Source organism: Marmota monax, unplaced genomic scaffold (genome assembly GCF_021218885.2).
Source record: "Marmota monax isolate L192 unplaced genomic scaffold, Marmota_monax_Labrador192_F-V1.1 WCK01_AAM20220418_F8-fsc00001, whole genome shotgun sequence".
Classification (NCBI taxonomy): domain Eukaryota; kingdom Metazoa; phylum Chordata; class Mammalia; order Rodentia; family Sciuridae; genus Marmota; species Marmota monax.
Window position 1 is genome coordinate 36,489,065 of NW_026693777.1, and position 18,577 is coordinate 36,507,641.

Here is an 18,577-nt window from a genome sequence, read left to right on the forward strand (position 1 = left end):
TCTATGAATGAATAAACAACTGAAGTCATTTAAAAAAAAAACAACACTCAGTTGCTACACAGCAGTGAATAGACGCACCACACAAGGGCTTATTTATGACCAGAAGTAAAAAATATTGCACCACTCAAAGCATCCCATTTGGTGGCAGTCATCATCATTAGTGGAAGTAATACTTATTTAAAAGCAGTAAATGGCTATTTTAAAACAGAATGGAATGGCATGCAAAGGAGGCATCATCCCGTTCACACAACCCCCGGGCTTTCCAGACAATCATTATGGTCTGTCGTGTTAACTCGCTTCTCTCTCCATCTTCCCTTTTTTTCCCCCTGCTGAATATTATCTTCTAAAACCAAGTTAAGTACTAATAGTAAATGTGCACAGTAATCACTTCAGAGAGCAAACCAATCAGATGCAAGAGATTATATGGCAAAGTAGTAAAAACAGTACTTCTCATACTACAGACTGAGAGTCGAGATGGAATTTTAAGAGGATTCTAAGAGGTTCTAGTACCTGAAGCTTCTGTCTGGGTAACTATTTTGTGGAGCTGCCAATGGATTGTAAAATCATCTCAGTGAATAATGATAATAAATGTGTCAGAACAGGAAATAACTATCAGATTTTTCCTATCTTTGGTAAAATAGCACCAAAAAGGCAATAACATGGGAAATTTCAGAGTTTGACACACTATGGTGATTGTTATCCAATGGATATTTAATAAAAATTTTATTGATCATTTATTTTGGATATGAATTTTCAGTAAGATTTAGTGTATTGCTCTCTAAACATTGTAAATTATCTAAGTCCTTGAAATATACAGCTATATTGAAAAATCTTCCACTATAACATGGATGGAGATTAAGGTAGGTCTTATTCATATGTTTTTAAAGCTAAGGATTCAAATTTCATTAAGTTGCTCTTCCCTCTATATGGGAAATGAGTTATTGCTTACTTCTCTTTAAGAGAAGCCCAGTTAAGACTATTTTTTAAAATTCTTGGTAACAAAGGAGAACAACGAACTTCTGAGTTTGCTTTCTCATCTGTAGGACTCTCTGAACCACTCAAGCTAAACGTTGGAGAAAAAGGAGTCCTTCGAAATGCACTTTTTGGACCAAACAGGATAAAACAATACCCAAGGGATAATTCTCCAGTTAGCACAGAATCTAGATCTTTCACAATTTCTAGGTTAAGGAAGTAAGGAGGTTGGGTCTACCAGACCTTATTTGATACCGAAAGTGATAATCATCACTTGATAACATCAATCAGATCTTCCTTCTCAAAGATTCCTGTATGTGATGAGTCTTTGAAAAAGGGTAATAAAAAATATATTGTTTCACTAAACTGCAAGTATTTGAGGGTGTGTAAAAAATGTGAAGAGCTGAAGTCAGTGCCAGGAAGGGGGAAATGGACCCAGATTAAGGTCAATGTTAAACGAACAAAAATCTCACTGTATTAATGCTCCAGGGGAAAGAGAAAAGCTATTTTCTGGAGACTAACTGAAGCACATTGTTTTAAATCAAAAGAGTGAAGAACCACAAACCCTTGGTGTTTAGGATCCTAGAGATCTAATTAAACATTTTAATTTTATAGGTGAGAACACTGTGGTCCAGTGAGATTAGAAGACTTGCCTAAGATCTCATTAAGAGCTGGAAAATGACCAAATTATAAAAATTGCTTTAATGGATTCTGTGGTCACTGTCTCTTCTACCACAAAGGAGACATTTCTGAATTATGTATGAGCTCATGCAAGGAAAGTAATGATAAACTGTGTTACTTGGTAACTGCAAATGGTTCCTACCCACAGGCAGGGTCCTCTCCAGAATAAGAAAATAAGATCTTCGATTACAGAACAGTGGTAAGAACTGACAGAGGATGTACTTACTGCTGCCCACACAACAGACCTGCGGGGTCAGTGGATGTTTGTCAGCTGATTTAATACCTAAACTGGTTCCTTGAAGGATCCAGAGGGATTATATAAGGGGAAAGAGAGGAGGAGGAAAGCTGTTCCACATGAAGGAAATAGCTGATGGGGAGGATCAGAGGTAGAAAAAAGAACTGCATGTTTGAGGCAGTGAAAGGAATTCCACTGGGTGGGACAAGTGCTGGGTGGGCTGTGGTGAGAAATGGAACAGACAGGTGCACAGGGCCCACCAAATCATAAAGGGCATTAAGTTGCGTTGAGGAATTTGGAATTTACCTGAAGGTAATGGGCAAAGGATTTTTAACACAGAAGTGTAATAATTGAATTTGCATTTTAGAAAGAAGATTGTGATTACTGAGTGAAAGCCTGAGGAGGGGGTAAGTACAGAAGGAATCAAAGCAGTTAATGGACTGCTGCAATATTTCAGAAGATAGATGAGGGAGCGTGGGAGAGTGGGGAGGGTGGAGAAAACTAGTTGGAAGAAGGAGATTTGAAATCTTGAGGCTGTAGAATTAAAGTATTTGATGATGAATAGACATAAATAAATGTGGGTCATTAGGGAATAGAAGAATAAAAATTTATTCTGAAATATCTGGCCGAAGAAATGGTAGATATGGAGCACTGTCTCTCAGTTAAACACTTAAGGACCATTTTACTCACTACCAAGAAGCAGTGAAACTATTGAGTCCTGGGCACATGTCAAAGACCGAATTTTATAGAAAATGCTCTCCAAACTCCATGTAGCCTAGTTGTTTGTGCTCTATCAGAACAGTCATAAATCCTCAGTCAGATTTTTCCATTAAAAAACGCTTCTTTGCAGTCACCCTCAATCTCAAAGTCTTCCTCAGCCTCTCCATATCCCTTGGTGGGTTCTGGGGAAGGAGAGGGAGTAGGTTCAGAGTCTTGTGCCCTGCTTAGGCACAAAGATTTACTATCTTCATATGGATCATCTCAAAGTTTCCTAAGGTTTTCTAGCTCCACACTGGATGAATGAAATTTGTAACCTGTTTTTCAACTGTGGTAAGTCCCAATCCCAATTGAGGGCATAATTCAGGTACTCACCCCTTCACCGCCATTTTCACCTGTGTTGGCAAGCATTTCCTGAAGGGCTCTGACAGAGAGGGACTGTTCCAGCACAAAATTGCAGACACAGAGATCTGGAGGAATATACTGTAGAAATAAAACCAGAGTGAAGATAGTTATTCGTATCAGTCAGGATTCAGTCACACAATCACATCTCAGAAGCAAGAGCCTATGAAGCAAAATGACAATTGGATGGATAGAAAAAGATGGCTTTTCAAATCAATCCTTAGCAAGAAGAATGAGGCAGAAAGCATCATCACAATACCAGACCTTAAACTATACTACAGAGCCATAGTAACAAAAACAGCATGGTATTGGCACCAAAACAGACATGTAGACTAATGGTACAGAATAGAAGATAGAGACAAACCTACACAAATACAGTTATCGCATACTAGACATAGGCACCATAAACATTCATTGGAGAAAAGATAGCCACAAATGGTGCTGGGAAAATTAGAAACCCATATGTAGCAAAATAAAATTAAACCCATCTCTCTCATCCTGCACAAAACACAACTCAAAGTGAATGAGAAACTTGGGAATTAGAACAGAGACCCTGCACCTAATAGAAGAAAAAGTGGGCCCAAATCTTCACCATGTTGGCTTAGGATCTGACTTCCTTAACAGGACTCCTAAATCGCAAGAAGTAAAAAAAAAAAAAAAAAAAAAAAAAAATCAATAAATGGGATGGATTCAAACTAAAAAGCATCTTCTCCTTCTCAGCAAAGGAACCAATCAATAACATGAAGAGAGAGCTTACAGAATGGGAGAAAAATCTTTGCCACCTGCACCTCAGATAGAGCATTAATCTCCAGGATATGTAAAGAACTCAAAAAACTTAACACCAAAAAAAAAAAAAAAAAAAAAAAAAAAACCAAAAGAACGCAATCAATAAGTGGGCTAAGAAACTAAACAGACTCTTCTCAGAAGAGGATATACAACAATTGACAAATACATGCAAAAATATTCAACCTTTCTAGCACTTAGAGAAATGCAAATTAAAACTACTCTAAGATTTCATCTCCAGTCAAAATGACAATTATCAATAATATAAGCAATAATAGGTGTTGGTGAGGATGGGGGTAAAATGGTATAGTCATATATTGTTGGTGGGACTGCAAATTGGTACAACCATTCTGAAAAGCAGCATGGAGATTCCTCAGAAAACTTTGAATGGAACCATCATTTGACACAGCTACCCCATTCCTTGGTTTATATCCAGAGGACTTAAAATCAGCATACTACAGTGTTGCAGCCATATCAATGTTTATAACAGCTCAATTCACAATAGCTAAACTATGAAACCAACTTAGATGCCCTTGAATAGATGAATGGATTAAAAAAGTATAGTATATACACACAATGGAATATTACTCAGCCTTAAAGAATAAAATTATGACATTTATAGGTAAATGGATGGAGCTGGAGAATATCATGCTAAGTGAAATAAGCCAACCCCCCAAAACCAAAGGCCAAATGTTTTCTCTGATATGCAGATGCCAATTCACATAAGGGATGGGTAGGAAAGAATAGAGGTACTCTGGATTAGGCAGAAGGGAGTGAAGGGAGGGGAGTGGGTAAGGGGGTAGGAAGGATAGTAGATTGAATTTGGCATCAATACCCTATGTGCATATATGATTACACAACCGGTGTGATTCTACATCATATATAACCAGAAGAATGAGAAGTTTTACTCCATATATGTATAATGTGTCAGTTTTTTTATGGCTTTTTTCTGTCATGTATAACTAATTAGAACAAATAAAAAAATTTTGGAAAAAATAGATGGCTTCCCTTTATTCAAGTTAAGATAAGTTTTAAGCTGGATTCCACAGGCTAAGAAGAAGAAAAGCCCCAATCTAAAGGGAACAGTGGCCAAGAGGTCAGGATCAGTTTGAGCTAAGGCTGGTGGTGTGTTTGGGAGAACCCCCAAAGGTTCTGTGGAAGGGCCATGAGGCCAGGGTCCTCCACACCCATGTCTGAGTGGGACCAAAAGAAGAAGGTCCCTGGAATCTCATCCATTTACAAGAGGGCAGTGGACAGATCAGAATGTGGCTCTAGATCACAATTACCAAAACAGGGAATCCATCTATTTGTTGAGAAAACCTGGATGCCACAGTATTAAAAGTGGCAGTAGAGGGGGTTAAAAGCTGTGTAAGTAGAGCTCTGAGCAATTAATGTCCAGATAAGAACTAGTGACTCTACGGCAACCACTCTGATGTCCTAGAATCAGCTGACGGTGGTCAGTTACTGGCATGATAACTGTGCCTATTCTGGAAACTTTCTCAACAATGGTTAAAGACCTTCTCTGAACACTGACTAATAACAGTTAACTCTGAGTGAGCACTTCCCCAAGGGCAGGCACTGTTGTAAGTGTTCTGCAAAAATTAATTCATTTCATCCTTAGAACCACCCAGCAAGATAAGGACTCTTAATATTCCAGTTTATAGACAAGGAAACTAAGGCACAGAGAATTTATGACCAGGTATTTTATTTGTCCAAGCCAGAATGACATCGGGCAGCCTATCTCCAAAGTTCATGCACTTAACATTGTTCCTGCTAATAAAAATATTACAAGTTTTTTTCATGACTAGAACACTGTATATCAGGATATATTTAAACATTATACTTAAGTGCAGTGCCTGATAATGAGAAAGATACAAAGAGACATAAAACAAAATCATCGTTCCTTGGGAGCTTACAGTTCACAATACACCGCCTTTCCTGAGAACACAACACGCAATTGTCTGGCATACCAATCCATTGGCAGAATGTTGGCACCATGAGAATAGAAGGAATAAGGAATGTGGGCCAGAAATCACTGACAGCTATTCCTAACACTTCAAGACAGGTAGAGCTGTTTCCATGGAGCTCCAATTTAAAAAGCTAAAGCTAGCCTGCTACTAAGACTCAGATAACCCTTCTGACTAGGATTTTCATTTTAAAAATAAAGATAATGAAATTTGCCATCTTTAAGTTCCCTTTAATTTCCAAGCGTTTGTACATTCTTCATACCTTCCCTTGTCCTTAAAAATAATGTGGGGTACCCCTGCTGGACCTGCCTTCAATACTCCTTTATTAAAGTTTTAAGACCCCTTTATTAAAGTATGAAGCCAAGGACAGTAATCCTATTGCAAAGGCTACTGGCAACTTACATTTCTACTATGGATTTGAGTGAGTACTTTTTTACTTAAGTACTTTTTTTTTAAACTCATGGTTTCTTTTTGATTAGGAACTATAAAAATAAGTCTCCCTAGAATTTTGACATTAAGGAAATTCCTCTAATTTCCTTTATTCAAATAGTTCAACCATATAACACAAGGAGGAGCACAGTCTTTATTTTGCATGTATTCTGCTTTGTTTGCAAAGTCTGTTCTTGTAGCAGGTAATTAACTCATTTGTATAGGACTTGGGTGAGCAGCAGCTGGTAATACAGGGCAAGCCTCCCACCCAGGAAGTGTTTTTGCACACATACAGCATCATTACGAAGTAGTATACAATTATATGATGGAGGATTTCCCTAAACCTTATGCTGCAAATAAGCATTACCCAACCTAAGTCTCCCCAAATGTAAGGCCATCTCAAGAGATTTCACACAGATTTTTCTACTACTCTTAGCCTGCCTGGATTTTATGTTCCCAGAATAGGAAGCATAAATGCCAGGGTCTGATCCTTTCTTCCTCCTTCACTTTATTATAGCATGTGATTTGGAGATTCTTCTATTAGGAATAACTTCAGTTAGGATTGGTACTTTAAAGGTGCTTTTGGTTTAATCAATGGAATGGTCTTAACAAGACACATTTAACATTTGTGTCTAAACAATAGACAAATTCAGTCCATTCTCTTTAAGACAGAAATCTTCAGGGCTCCAAGCATTAAACTTCCTTTCTCTGAGACTGTATGGCTGTCAGTAGTCTTTCTTCCCTGTGTCTAGTTGCTTGGACCAGGGACAGGTGCTCTCTTTTCTGCCATCTTCCATTCTGATAGAGAACCACTGACAGATAACACAGACACTTGGCAGGCTATAACTGTATCTGCCCTTTCCCTCCAGGTATTCAAAGTCTCAAAGTAGTAATGACTTTACTCTTAAACAGAATGGGTACATTGAAACAGGGGGATAGTGTGCATGGGAGCACCATTTTCCAGTTTCCTAACAGTTTAGTTTCTATACCTCTAGCACCTGGCCCCTGCCTGGACTCTCTATACTTGGGATTATGGTCATGCCACTCGAACAGCAAACAGAACAATGTGTGTGCAGTGACAAGCAAGGGAACAGGGCAATAGGAATATCTGGAGAAAAACAATATCCAACTAGCAACTTGTGAAATGAATGGAGTCTACAACCACTGGGCCTATCATGCCAGCTGCCATCCTTAATTAAACTCCAAAGTGGCCTGAGCTTCTACCTCCACACTCCTGATGAATGAGCAAAGGCCACTGGATCATCAAAGCCCATTTGCTTGTATCTGGGAGAGTCCCCCAGGAGGCCAGCTCACCGTCTCTGTGCTCTGGAGCCAGTGCCTCAGTCACTCTGCCTGCTGGGTGGGGGCTTGTGTTTAATGATTCTCAGCACGAAGAAAAGGGCTCTGTTGACATCTGCTCTGAAACAGCTCCTCATCACTCTCCCCAGCTCTGTCCTCACCCTGGACAAGCATTTCATTTCCAAGTGTCCTACAGGAGACCTTGAGATGCCAGGGCTCTGGGTAAGCCAGGAACCAGTATTCATTAACCCCACTACGTAGAAAATAGTAGGGGAAGGTTTATGTGTTATGCTGTGCTCCATAGCCTACATGACAGCATATTTTTCTAAGATGTACTGAACCCAAGATCATGGGAACCCAATGTCCCATTCCTGGTTATTTGACATTCCTTTATTTAGCACCCACATTGAGCACTCAGCACAGTGCTAGCCTTCAGGGAAACAAAGTGCAGAGTTGGTTACAAAGGAGGAGAACTGTCACCTCTATTATACTGTAAGCCATAGTTTGGTGCATCAAAAACTATGCAAACTAAAACTAACTGTCCATTCCATGAGTTTGTGGGTTCTTTGGAAAACAGGTGCTGTGTTCTGCTTTTTGTGTCCCTGGTACACAAAACAGTAAAAGTTCCAACTCACACCTTCTTGAACAGTCTCTCTGTATCCTCTAAAACCATCCAGGTATGTGGCTGATGGTGACTATAGCTATAGACAAATTGTACCAGGTCTCCTTGTTCTTCAAGATGTTTTCTTCTTCCATTGTCGTGGGTCTCTTACTTTAGTTAAATTATCTGATTCACATACAGCCATGCCCCAGTAATCCCCCTGTAAGAGCTTGATGGTATTTAGGTTAGTAAGCTTTTTCTTGTTGTGACAAAATACCTGAAAACAATCACCTTAAAGGAGAAAAGGTTTACTTTGTCTTACATTTTCAGAGGTTTTTGTCCATAGTTGCTTGGTCCTATCACTATGGGCTTATGGTGAGGCAAAACATAATGGCAGGGAGGGTGTGGTAGAACAGAGTGCTTCCTGTCTGCCATTGGGTAAGCAAAATAGAGAAAGCAAGGAATGGGCCAGGGACAAGCCATACCAGAGATAAGACATACTATTCCAAGGCATACCCCCATACCTTCTTTCAATTAGGCTCCACTTTCTATAGTTTCCACCACCTCCCAATAGTCCTTCAATTATGAACCCACCAATGAGTTAGTCCATTAATGATATCAAAGCCCTCATCATTATAATCACTTCCCAAAAGCCAGACACTGAACACTGTTCCAGTGGGGACATGAGCTTTTGGAAGACATGCAAGATCCAAACTATATCAACTTGAAATCAATATAGGGCATATTGTGAAGAGTGAACACCGGCATAGGACTGTTCAACAACTTACTAGTTGAATGATATCAGGCAGGGAACATAATCTCTGTGCCTCAATATTATTATTTGTAAGATAGTACCTACTTTTCAGAATTAACTAAGTTTTTATGCCTAAAGTGCTTAAAATAGAGTATAATGTCTAGTAATACTAAGTGTCAGATATTATCCAATGGAGCAATGAAATTAAAATAGCAATAAGTCAAAGATTCACTTATGTAAAATAGAAACTTCAAAAATAACCTAAGAATAAGGCAACATTCCCACCCTTCAGGATTGTGTGATCTAGAGGAATGCTGGGGAAGCCGATGGACAATTTTCGAGTATGTGAGGAAACACAGTTGAAGATAGGTGAGGTAGGGGAGAAAACAAGAAAGGAGTTGATCATGTGTAAGATGTGAGGGGTAGGGAACGAGTCTACAGAAATGCGAAATGAGGGAGAAGGAGGAGGAGGCATTAGACTGAGATGGGTCTTGAGTCCTCTTGCTAAGGAAGAGAGCAGTAGGGTGGCATTAAAGGGAGTTATGTAGGAAGTGATACAATTAAATTTGCAACTTTGAATGATCATTGCAGGTCCAGTGTAAAGAGGTCTAGACCAAGGCCAAGAGACAAATTAAGTAGGAGATTATTGCTGGAAAGTAGACAAGTGACAATGGCCTGAATTAAAGAAGTAACAGCAGGAATGCGGAGAAGGGAATGGATTTCAAGGAGAGATAGGCCTGCTGATTAATTGGATGTGGGAGATGATGAAAAATTGGAAGATGACCAGGTCTCTACTGGCTGGGTCAGAATGCAAACAGGAATCAGCAAGACTAAGTCACAGCAAGTATCAGAAGGACCATGCAGACGGCAACCACATTTGGCAAAGTGCTCACTGGAATCTTTCATTTGGGCCAGCAGAAAGGTGATGAGAGAGTTGGGAACCTTGAGATGATATGGGTATTCCTGCAGACATCTGCAGAGATAGGTTGATCTGGGAGAAGAGGACAATCTGTGTGGCTCTCATACATTGACAAGAGAATTCCTGGAGTTGACCTGGATAACTACACTTCCTTTCTCATGTCCATCATGCAGTCAATAATTACTTAGCAAATGTTTGCATTCAATACATTAAAAACTGCTATAGGAACAAAGAAAAGAGGTGATTTCTATCCTCGTGAAATAATAATAATAATAAAATAATAATAATAATTATTATTATAATTATTATCATTATTATTATTATTACCTATTTGAAGAGAAATCTCCTCTAACTGAGGCTTCCAGGCACCAGCAAGTATATTTAATGCTAAATTGAGAGGTTTGGTATGTAAAGTTCTGTAGGAACCCTTTCAGAGAAGTCATGATTAGAAAAGTTACCCAGGCAGGAGGTTGGTCTAAAGGGATGAACAAGATATATTCTTAACTTGAGCAAAAAGTTCCTGCACTTGGTAAGAATTCAACTTTTTGTTTAATGAATGATTGAGATAGGAGAATCATTTTTTCCATGTTCTGTACTGTATAAATTCTTTCCTTTCCATTTAAAATTCCATTAATTGAGGCAGTGTTTTTAAGTTATGGGACTTACGTATACTCGCCTGCCTTTGCTTTTTTTTTTTTACCCAACTTCTCAAAGAAAAGATCACGACCACAAAGATATTGTGAATGAGAAAAAATGGTGAGCAAGGAAAGGAGAAAGTACTGGATAACTCTACTTACTGACCTTTCTGCCTATATCTCCCATCCCACTCCCAGGACTGAGCCACGAGACAGACGCTGTCGATGTGGTATTACGGTGTAAGAGTGGTGTCACCTTCTCTGTGGTTTCACTTTACTCAATTTTCATTGTCTGTGGTCAAATGTGGTCTCAAATTATTAAGTGGAAATTTCTAGAAATGAACTATTCATAAGTTTTAAATACCTGTTATTTTAGTATGTTTCTACAATTGTTCTATTATTATTGTTAATCCTCACTGAGCCTAATTTATAAATTAAGTTTTATCATAGGTAGGTATGTACAAGAAAAACATAAGAAAGTTCTATACTAGCCTGTTTCAGGAATCCACAGGAAGTCCTGAAACATATTTTTAGAAGATAAGGGGAGACCACTGTATCTGTTGATGGTATCTACGGATCAGCCCTATTGCAATGGGTGCATGCTTGCAAGCTGAAATTAAGTCCAATGTTAATGACCTGGGGATAGGGAATGATTGTGCACAAGAAACCAGAACTAAGCAAGCAGAGCTGGGACTGGAAGAAGCAAATCTCCCATTCATGGACCGTCAAGATAGTTACTGGGATGTTCTTAGGCAACACATGTTATGGACACATCCAATCAGAGACAGGTCTGAAGCTAAGTAACACACTGGGACAGGCCTCATGTCCTCCTCTGGGGTTCCATGCAAATAGGGATGGGGCAGTGACAATATTGATTGGATTGTGTAGCAATCAAAATTTAAGCCAGAATGTCATAATATTTTGGATCTTCCATCTTTATTTTACTTGTATTACTCTCCAGTGTTCCATAGACTTTTAAAAAAAAATCTGCCATGTTGCAATATATTACTTTAAAGAAAAAAATTTGGTAAGCAAACAAGCCAGAACACCAAAAGTAATATACTTCTGCATGGCTACCAGGATGGTAAAAATCATTATCAAGATAGCAGAACATGAAGGGGGTCAAAATTGGGGTTCTTTTACCAGCCACCAAAAAGATGACTCTACTCAGAAGCCATCCTTGAAACTTGTGCATTTTATTAAGGGAAAAAGTGTTTCAATTGTCCCCTGCTACAGTTTGTCTGTGGTTTGTCTCCCAGGGGTTCATATGTTGGAAACTTGGTTCCCAAGGTGGTGATATGAGAGGTGATGGACCCTCACAGAGCTGAAACCTAGTGGGAGGGGGTTGAGGTCCCTGGGATCCTGCCCTAGGAAGCGATTTACATAGTTCTTATGGAACCCCAGTTCACACACAAATAGGTTGTTATAAAAGAGAAAGACTGCACCCCCCCAGCTTCCTGTCTTAATGATTTCCCCTCTCTTCCTGCTATTAAGCTATCCATCATTAGGCTCTCATCAGAGGCTGAATTGATGTGGCTGCCCAATTTTGGACTTTCAGCTTCTGAAACTGTGAGCAAAAATACTTCTTTATAAGGTACTTAGCCTCAAGGATTTTGTTTATGATGGAAAAATTGACCAATCAGCCCCCTTTATCTCTATTCATGCTTGGGACTATCTGGTCCAGGAATGAATATGTCTGGTATTCACTCTCATGGCTCTCGTTTCAAACTGTAGACAAAAGTCTTTCTTTCCAAGGGCAGTATATGTACTGGTAGCAAACAGAAGTGGACCCAGTCCCCAGTGGCCTGGCTTCTACGTGCTCTGTATTTATTCCATTTTATCACCCAGCCTCCAACAGGATTGATAACCATCTCTGTAAGATGGCTCCAGGTAGTCCCACTCAAAGACATAGAAAAGTTTGGGAAATCACCTCATCTAGGTAGAAACCCCTTTTTTCCTTTAGAAAATGTTCCAGGGTAAGCAGGCCCCATGGAGTACAGAGTGAAATTGAACAAGACCAACATTTCTTGGGATAGCATCCGAATATTCAGAAATGGATGTGTAGCTCTTATTTCAAGAGCTTTTGAGTACTTTACAGACATTATCTCATCCACCTACAGGAGACATTAGCTCATTATGAGCTATCAATTATTGATCATACATAATTATTTGCATTGTGTTTATACTTCAAAGACAGAGGCAGTCATTAACCAAACTAACCTTTACACCCCTTACCAGCCCAAATTCATTTAAGTTTTTATGCAGTACTTTTTCTTGGTTACCTGTGAAAAGTTGTTGATAGTTTATAATGAAAGTTACATAGCAAATGTCCAAAAGCGAAGCTGTTGCCTAGTCACTGGATTTCTACAAAAGAGGTAGATATGATTTTACAACCACATTAGAAATGGTCAACTGAGATATAAAGGAATTTGCTAAATCTTACATGGCAGTACATAAATTAGAATGTATATATATTCGCACACATACATTTTAAACACATCTATGTAACTATGTACCAACCTATGTAACTATGCCAGGCACTGCACTAAATGCTTTATAAATATGAGCATATTTAACCTTTATCCAAATCCTTTCATATGAGAGATTAATTACACAAGGAAACAAACTCAAGATTAAAATAACTCCCCTGCAATCATATTTCATGAAAGAATGTTTAATCCCTTTTTATAAATTTTTTTTTATTTTAAGTTGTATAAACTATGGAATACACTAATATACAGTAGTATAAACATGTGTAGTGATCAAGTCAGGGAGTTAACAGTTTCATTTCCAACTTTTAAAAAAGATATTTACTATGTAATAATTGCACTTATTCCAGGCCATGGGCAGAATGATTTTAATATATGTATATTTAATATATGTATATGATATATACTGTGTGATAATTCAAAATATGTCTAATATATACTGATATATAGTATATACTGTGTGATATTATCAGTATATATTAGACATATTTTGAATATCAGGAAAATTAATGTTTTCATCTCATTATTTTGTTTGTGGAGCCTCTGAGCTCCTCTCTTCTGGTTATTCATAAAATATGTAAGAGTTTATTGTGAACTATAATCTTGCCCCTGTTTTGTTAGAACATTTCAACCTTGAATTTAGACTTATTCTGCATCAATATCCCTGAATGGAGAGTTTCCATTCCTATACCAAGTTTGCAGAATTCTAATTCTGCTAGGCTGCCTCATTCCCAGCTTTTGTACTTGAATGTGAAATTAAGGAAGGACTTCATGTTAGATTCTTGACTTTCTCAGAAGACTTCTCTACTTTAGAATGGCCAATGGGAATGTAAAGACTATGATCTGAACTTATGGGTACTATCAGGGATTAAGAGATTTATAAGCGATAGATTCCTGGTGGGCATGATCATTCCATCAACACAGAGTTCTAAAATCAGACCAATTATGCATTCTCTTCTAAAAAGCTATTCAGCTCTGAGCACAATGGGGCAAGTACCAATCACAGACATGCATTTGTAAATTTTCAAGGTGTATATCCAGATTTTAAAAATTAAGAGCCTTTGCCAAGTAGCGATAAGAGCTGTTATTATAGAATGAAATTAAAAAATGGATAAAACCTCGATTATTTTTTAAAAAAATGTTTGGCTAAAGGACACACGATCTTATATATATCATTTCAAAATAGTTGAGTTTTAAGTTTTTGCTTGACCATCAAAAACTTGTTATATGCAAACTGTAAGGTGCACAAAATTCAAATTTAAAGCTGAAAGAAATCTTTTTGGGGAGAGAAACAGGAAGATGTCAAAATGAAATAAAGAAGACTGTCAGGGAGCTGCCACATAGGAATTGAACAAGACCAACATTTCTTGGGATATTCAGAAATATTAGCCTTGAGTGAGGGAGGTGTGAGACTGGTTTCTGCTGCCTGTGGAAACAGGTGGATCTCACTCCACTTGGCAGGGGAATGAAGCTTTGAGAGTGGGCGTCACCCCCATGAGACTGGGCTACACCCCCCCTGAAACCCAATCCCTTGCCTCATTTGGGTGGAACTTTCTCCAGTGTTTTTCTCCTCAATAAAAAGGGTTCTCAGGTGTGCTCTCTCTCTTTCCAGTGGACCCTTAAGGTCGACAGCTGTCCCTGATTTCTGCAAGCAAACGGTATTTCTGTGTTGCGTGCTTCCTTCGAAGTTTTCTTGGTTATTGATATAACCAGCTCTTGTGAACACAGCTCATGTTGCCAGACTGGCTAGCTGGTGAAAGAAGACCCCTTCTGATTGGCTAAGGAGTCAACCACAGGAATGCAATGCTGTCAGCAGGAAGCCATTCTAACCCAACTGCCTCATTCTAGGGCTCAGTGAACTGCTGGGGAGAACTGGCCCCTGTGGAAAACATCAGAGAAGCACAAGGCCAGTTAGGAAGCAGAAGTGCTCCGGGCCATGGGCAGAATGATTACAGCATACAGATACCAAGTTGGCCAAGGTTTACATCAATACAGCAGGGAGGAATCGGAAGGAAAAAGTTGGGATCAGTTGATCATGTGCAAGGAAAAGGGGGAAGGTTATCAAATTTCAGAAGAGTATTGATTCTTTAAAAAATAAAATAAAAAGCTTGTACCAGGGAGCTTAAGTAAACATTTTCTTAAGAAGAGCACTTGTTGAAATGCTTCTTACATAAGGGAGGTGCCACTGCCATCTGGAAGTAGAAAGTCCAAATTACAGGGCAAATATCCTTTGACAAAAATCCATACTGAGGAATAAAACCCCAACATGATAAAGAGGTTATTACCAACAAAACCACTTGTGATGACTGTTTCTTTGCCATTCCTCAAATGCCCAGACATACTGGCTGTTTTAACTGACACTGACTGACAGATCTATAAGTTTATCCTCTCCTGGGGCAATGCTTATCAGTTTGAGTGAGAGTGATTAGTCTCTTACTAATATTCTGATTTCTCACAAAAGCTAAAATAAATATGTGCTTGTTCTGGAAGTATTCATGCATAAACATGGTGGGCCCAAGATTCTTTTGAACGAGTGCTAAAATTTCAGATTACTGGTGCTCTTCAAAGGGGACTTTGAAAGAACAAACCAGGTGATTCTGAAGCAGGACATGTCTGACCCGTGTTTGAGAGACATGTCAGAACAACTGGACCAAACAAAATCAGGCCACTCAGAGCAATGATTTTCCACTCTAGACCCTTCTTTAAATAACTCATCAAAACAAACATGCTTTGAAATGAATAACCCAATTATTTTGGTATCCATATGATTGCTGTGTTTATGGTCTCACCTGATAAGGCTCCGATGAAAAGTAACACTGAGGTGCCCAGGATACCTATATTTTGCCAATCAGGGATTGTTCTGGCACAGTCAAGAAAAACATTACCATAGAGCCTGGTAGAAATTAGTACTTCAAAGCCTGTGTTCTTTAAAATAAGGAAGAGGGGGCAGCCAAAAGAATCAGAAAACACTGGGCAGCTGGCTTGCAAAATGCCTGCTGGGAAAACGCATAAGTGACAGTTTGATGGTTGATTTGGTTCTCAGCTGAGCCAAGTTTTTTTTCCCTGCTTGGCAGTACATGGTCAGCATGTTAAATAACAAAGGTGCCAATAGGTGGAAACTTGGAACACTTGCACCTGGAAAAACAAGCCACGTTGATGAGTAGCACTAATACCCACACTGATTTATAAGGCTCTAAAAATATAGGGCCATAAATAAAACTGTAACTTAATGAGCAGCACAGATACTACAAGTAGCTCTGTGGATGCTTTACAGGGACCTAGAACCCCTGGGATTCTAGCTTTCAATGGGCACTATGATGAGAAACTGGGAAGATGGTGCTATGAATAGATTGCATATTAGAAAGGTAACAGAGACCAGGAGAGAGGAAAGGCAGAATGTCAGATAAAAATCACAATGTCCCATGAAAAAGGTAGAGTTCTTAGCATCCACCAAGGGAGTAAGGCGGAGTATAGGATGATGGAGTTAAAGCAGGGTGGAGCAGAAACAATAAAGAGATGGAGTAAAAGGTAAGTGGAAAGGGAGAAGGAAGTTGAGTTTCAAGCTAATGGTCATGGTTTATTTTGGAACTTGGTTTACTTTAGCGAGAGGCACACAGACCAGCATCACACCTCCCACATATTCCTTAGCCTTCATTGCTCTTTCACTTAACCTCTCTTCGAGTTGTGGGTGGCGACGTAGTTGCTGTCACAGCATTGAGAAACCCTGTGAGGCTTTTATTACCAAGGCAGTGGTGTCCAGAAGCAGCAAGAAGGGTCTCTGTTGGCCTTTGTATTACACAATGGGAAGGAGATGCTCGAGGAAAGAATTATGAGGCTCCCAAAAAAGACGAGAAAATGCCAAGAGTAGAGAAAATGCCAACCTGGAACTGAAGACCTAGAGAACAGAGATAGCGCTAACAGACAGAACTCTCCCCATAGCACAGCAGTCATCAGCATCACTGTACCTTCTTGGGAGCACTTTCAGCATGCGAGGTCCTGGCCTTGACTACATGATTCTAGAGGCTCATGGTCTCAAGGTAGGAAGTGGAGGCAAAACTAAGGGCAACTAGTGGTAAGGACAACAGCTGAGATTTTCAATGTTTTGATTTTTTTCAACATCCTGTCCCAGTCTGAAGCTGAATTCAAATTCCAATGTGGACGTGCAATTTTTATTTTTTGCCCCCTACATAACACTTTCGCTTTGAGGCAAAAAGAAACCAGCCTATCATTATAAACTAAGTTCTGGATTTTAAAAATTTGGCAGGACTACATGGATAGATATTAATAAAATTTTCAGCTGTAGAAAGCCTTTGTGAAAATAAATGGTGCAAATATTTTTTTTCTCTAAGATGGAGAGAGTCCTCTTATGTCTCCAGAGAACTAGATTCAATCTTCTAACTGCTTCACACTAGATATGTACATCCACCAGATGTTGACATCTGCAAGGGGCCATGTAGTACTCATTACAGACATTCAATTCACTGCTAGTCAGTACCTACAGGAATTAAAGATGCCCACTTAGTAATAAGCACCACTTAAGTATTATGGTCACAGAGAGACATATCACCTCCTCAAGGTCTCTCCTCTTCAATAGTGCCATCCTTTCAGGAAGGATTCTATCTATGGAAGAAGAAAAAAAAATCAAAATCCTCACTGATCTGTGGAAGTTTGTTGAATCCCCAAAGCTTCTTCAGTTTAAGTCACTAAGACTTCACCCAAGGCATGAGTTAGCTCTAGTAAACACAAGGAAACCTTTAGGACCTTACTTGAACTCAAGCCATCACTCAGAATCTGGTGAGACTGGCCAGAAAACAGGTCAAATACTGCCGCTGTCCAACCATCCAAGGTCACATCACTGTGCTTTCATGTTGCCTTTGCACTGCTATGTATCTAACCCAGGTTACTGAGGTTCTCCATCAACAACGGGGGCAGGGAAGAGGTGCAGCACGACAGATGAAGGCCTTTCTTTGCCCCTCCTGGAGAGCCAGGGGTACTGCCAACATATCACAGCTGGGTTAATTGAGCAGCACCAGAGAGAATGAACACATTGATAGAAACTGATGGAGCCATGCCACACCTCACAAAGGAAAGTTCTTGCTCATGGTGACCTAAGGAAAGTCTGTCAGACCCTATGAAGACAAATGTTCCAAATTAGTGAGTTGCTCTCCAGTGGCATTCTTCCACGTGTCTTCACTGAGCAAGATGGAGACGAAAGCCATGGTTGGCTTCCCGTTAAGCTTGTACATTTTGGGAAGGAAGTGAGTTCTTTCATTACTACAGCAACTGGAAACTTTCTATGGCAGGCTGTAGGTAAGCTTGAAGGTGATACTAATGAGTCAAGGTGATTTTATAATCACAGTAGCACCCCTAAGCGGATGAGCTACTCTGTCATAGAGGATATCAGTCAAATGAGGAAACGGGTATATAGAGCCAATGACAGAAATTTAGCCCTGACACAATTTCTCAAACTGTGGGCCATGTGTGAATCATTGTGGAGTTTCTTAAGAGTATAAAAGCAGATTTCAGGACCCAGTGGACACACAGATGAGAATTGATGGTTATGCTGGCACAAGTTTTAGGACTAGGAGCCTTCTAAATGGGCTCTGCCAGACCCCATGGATGCTGGCCAGGCTTTTCTTCTTCAGAGAAAGGTTCTTGACACAACTTATCTGGGCAATGAAGTACTAAGCAAAA

At 39.4% G+C, this 18,577-nt stretch overlaps 1 protein-coding gene across 1 annotated transcript in view; it reads right to left on the minus strand.

Moving 5' to 3' along the window:
• Nucleotides 1-18,577, minus strand: part of Ryr3 (ryanodine receptor 3) — a 517,407-nt gene that overhangs the window by 324,595 nt on the left and 174,235 nt on the right. The window contains exon 3 of the mRNA XM_058584663.1: nt 2,981-3,088. Coding sequence (XP_058440646.1) covers nt 2,981-3,088 — 108 coding nt within the window. The remainder of the gene's footprint in view (nt 1-2,980; nt 3,089-18,577) is intronic.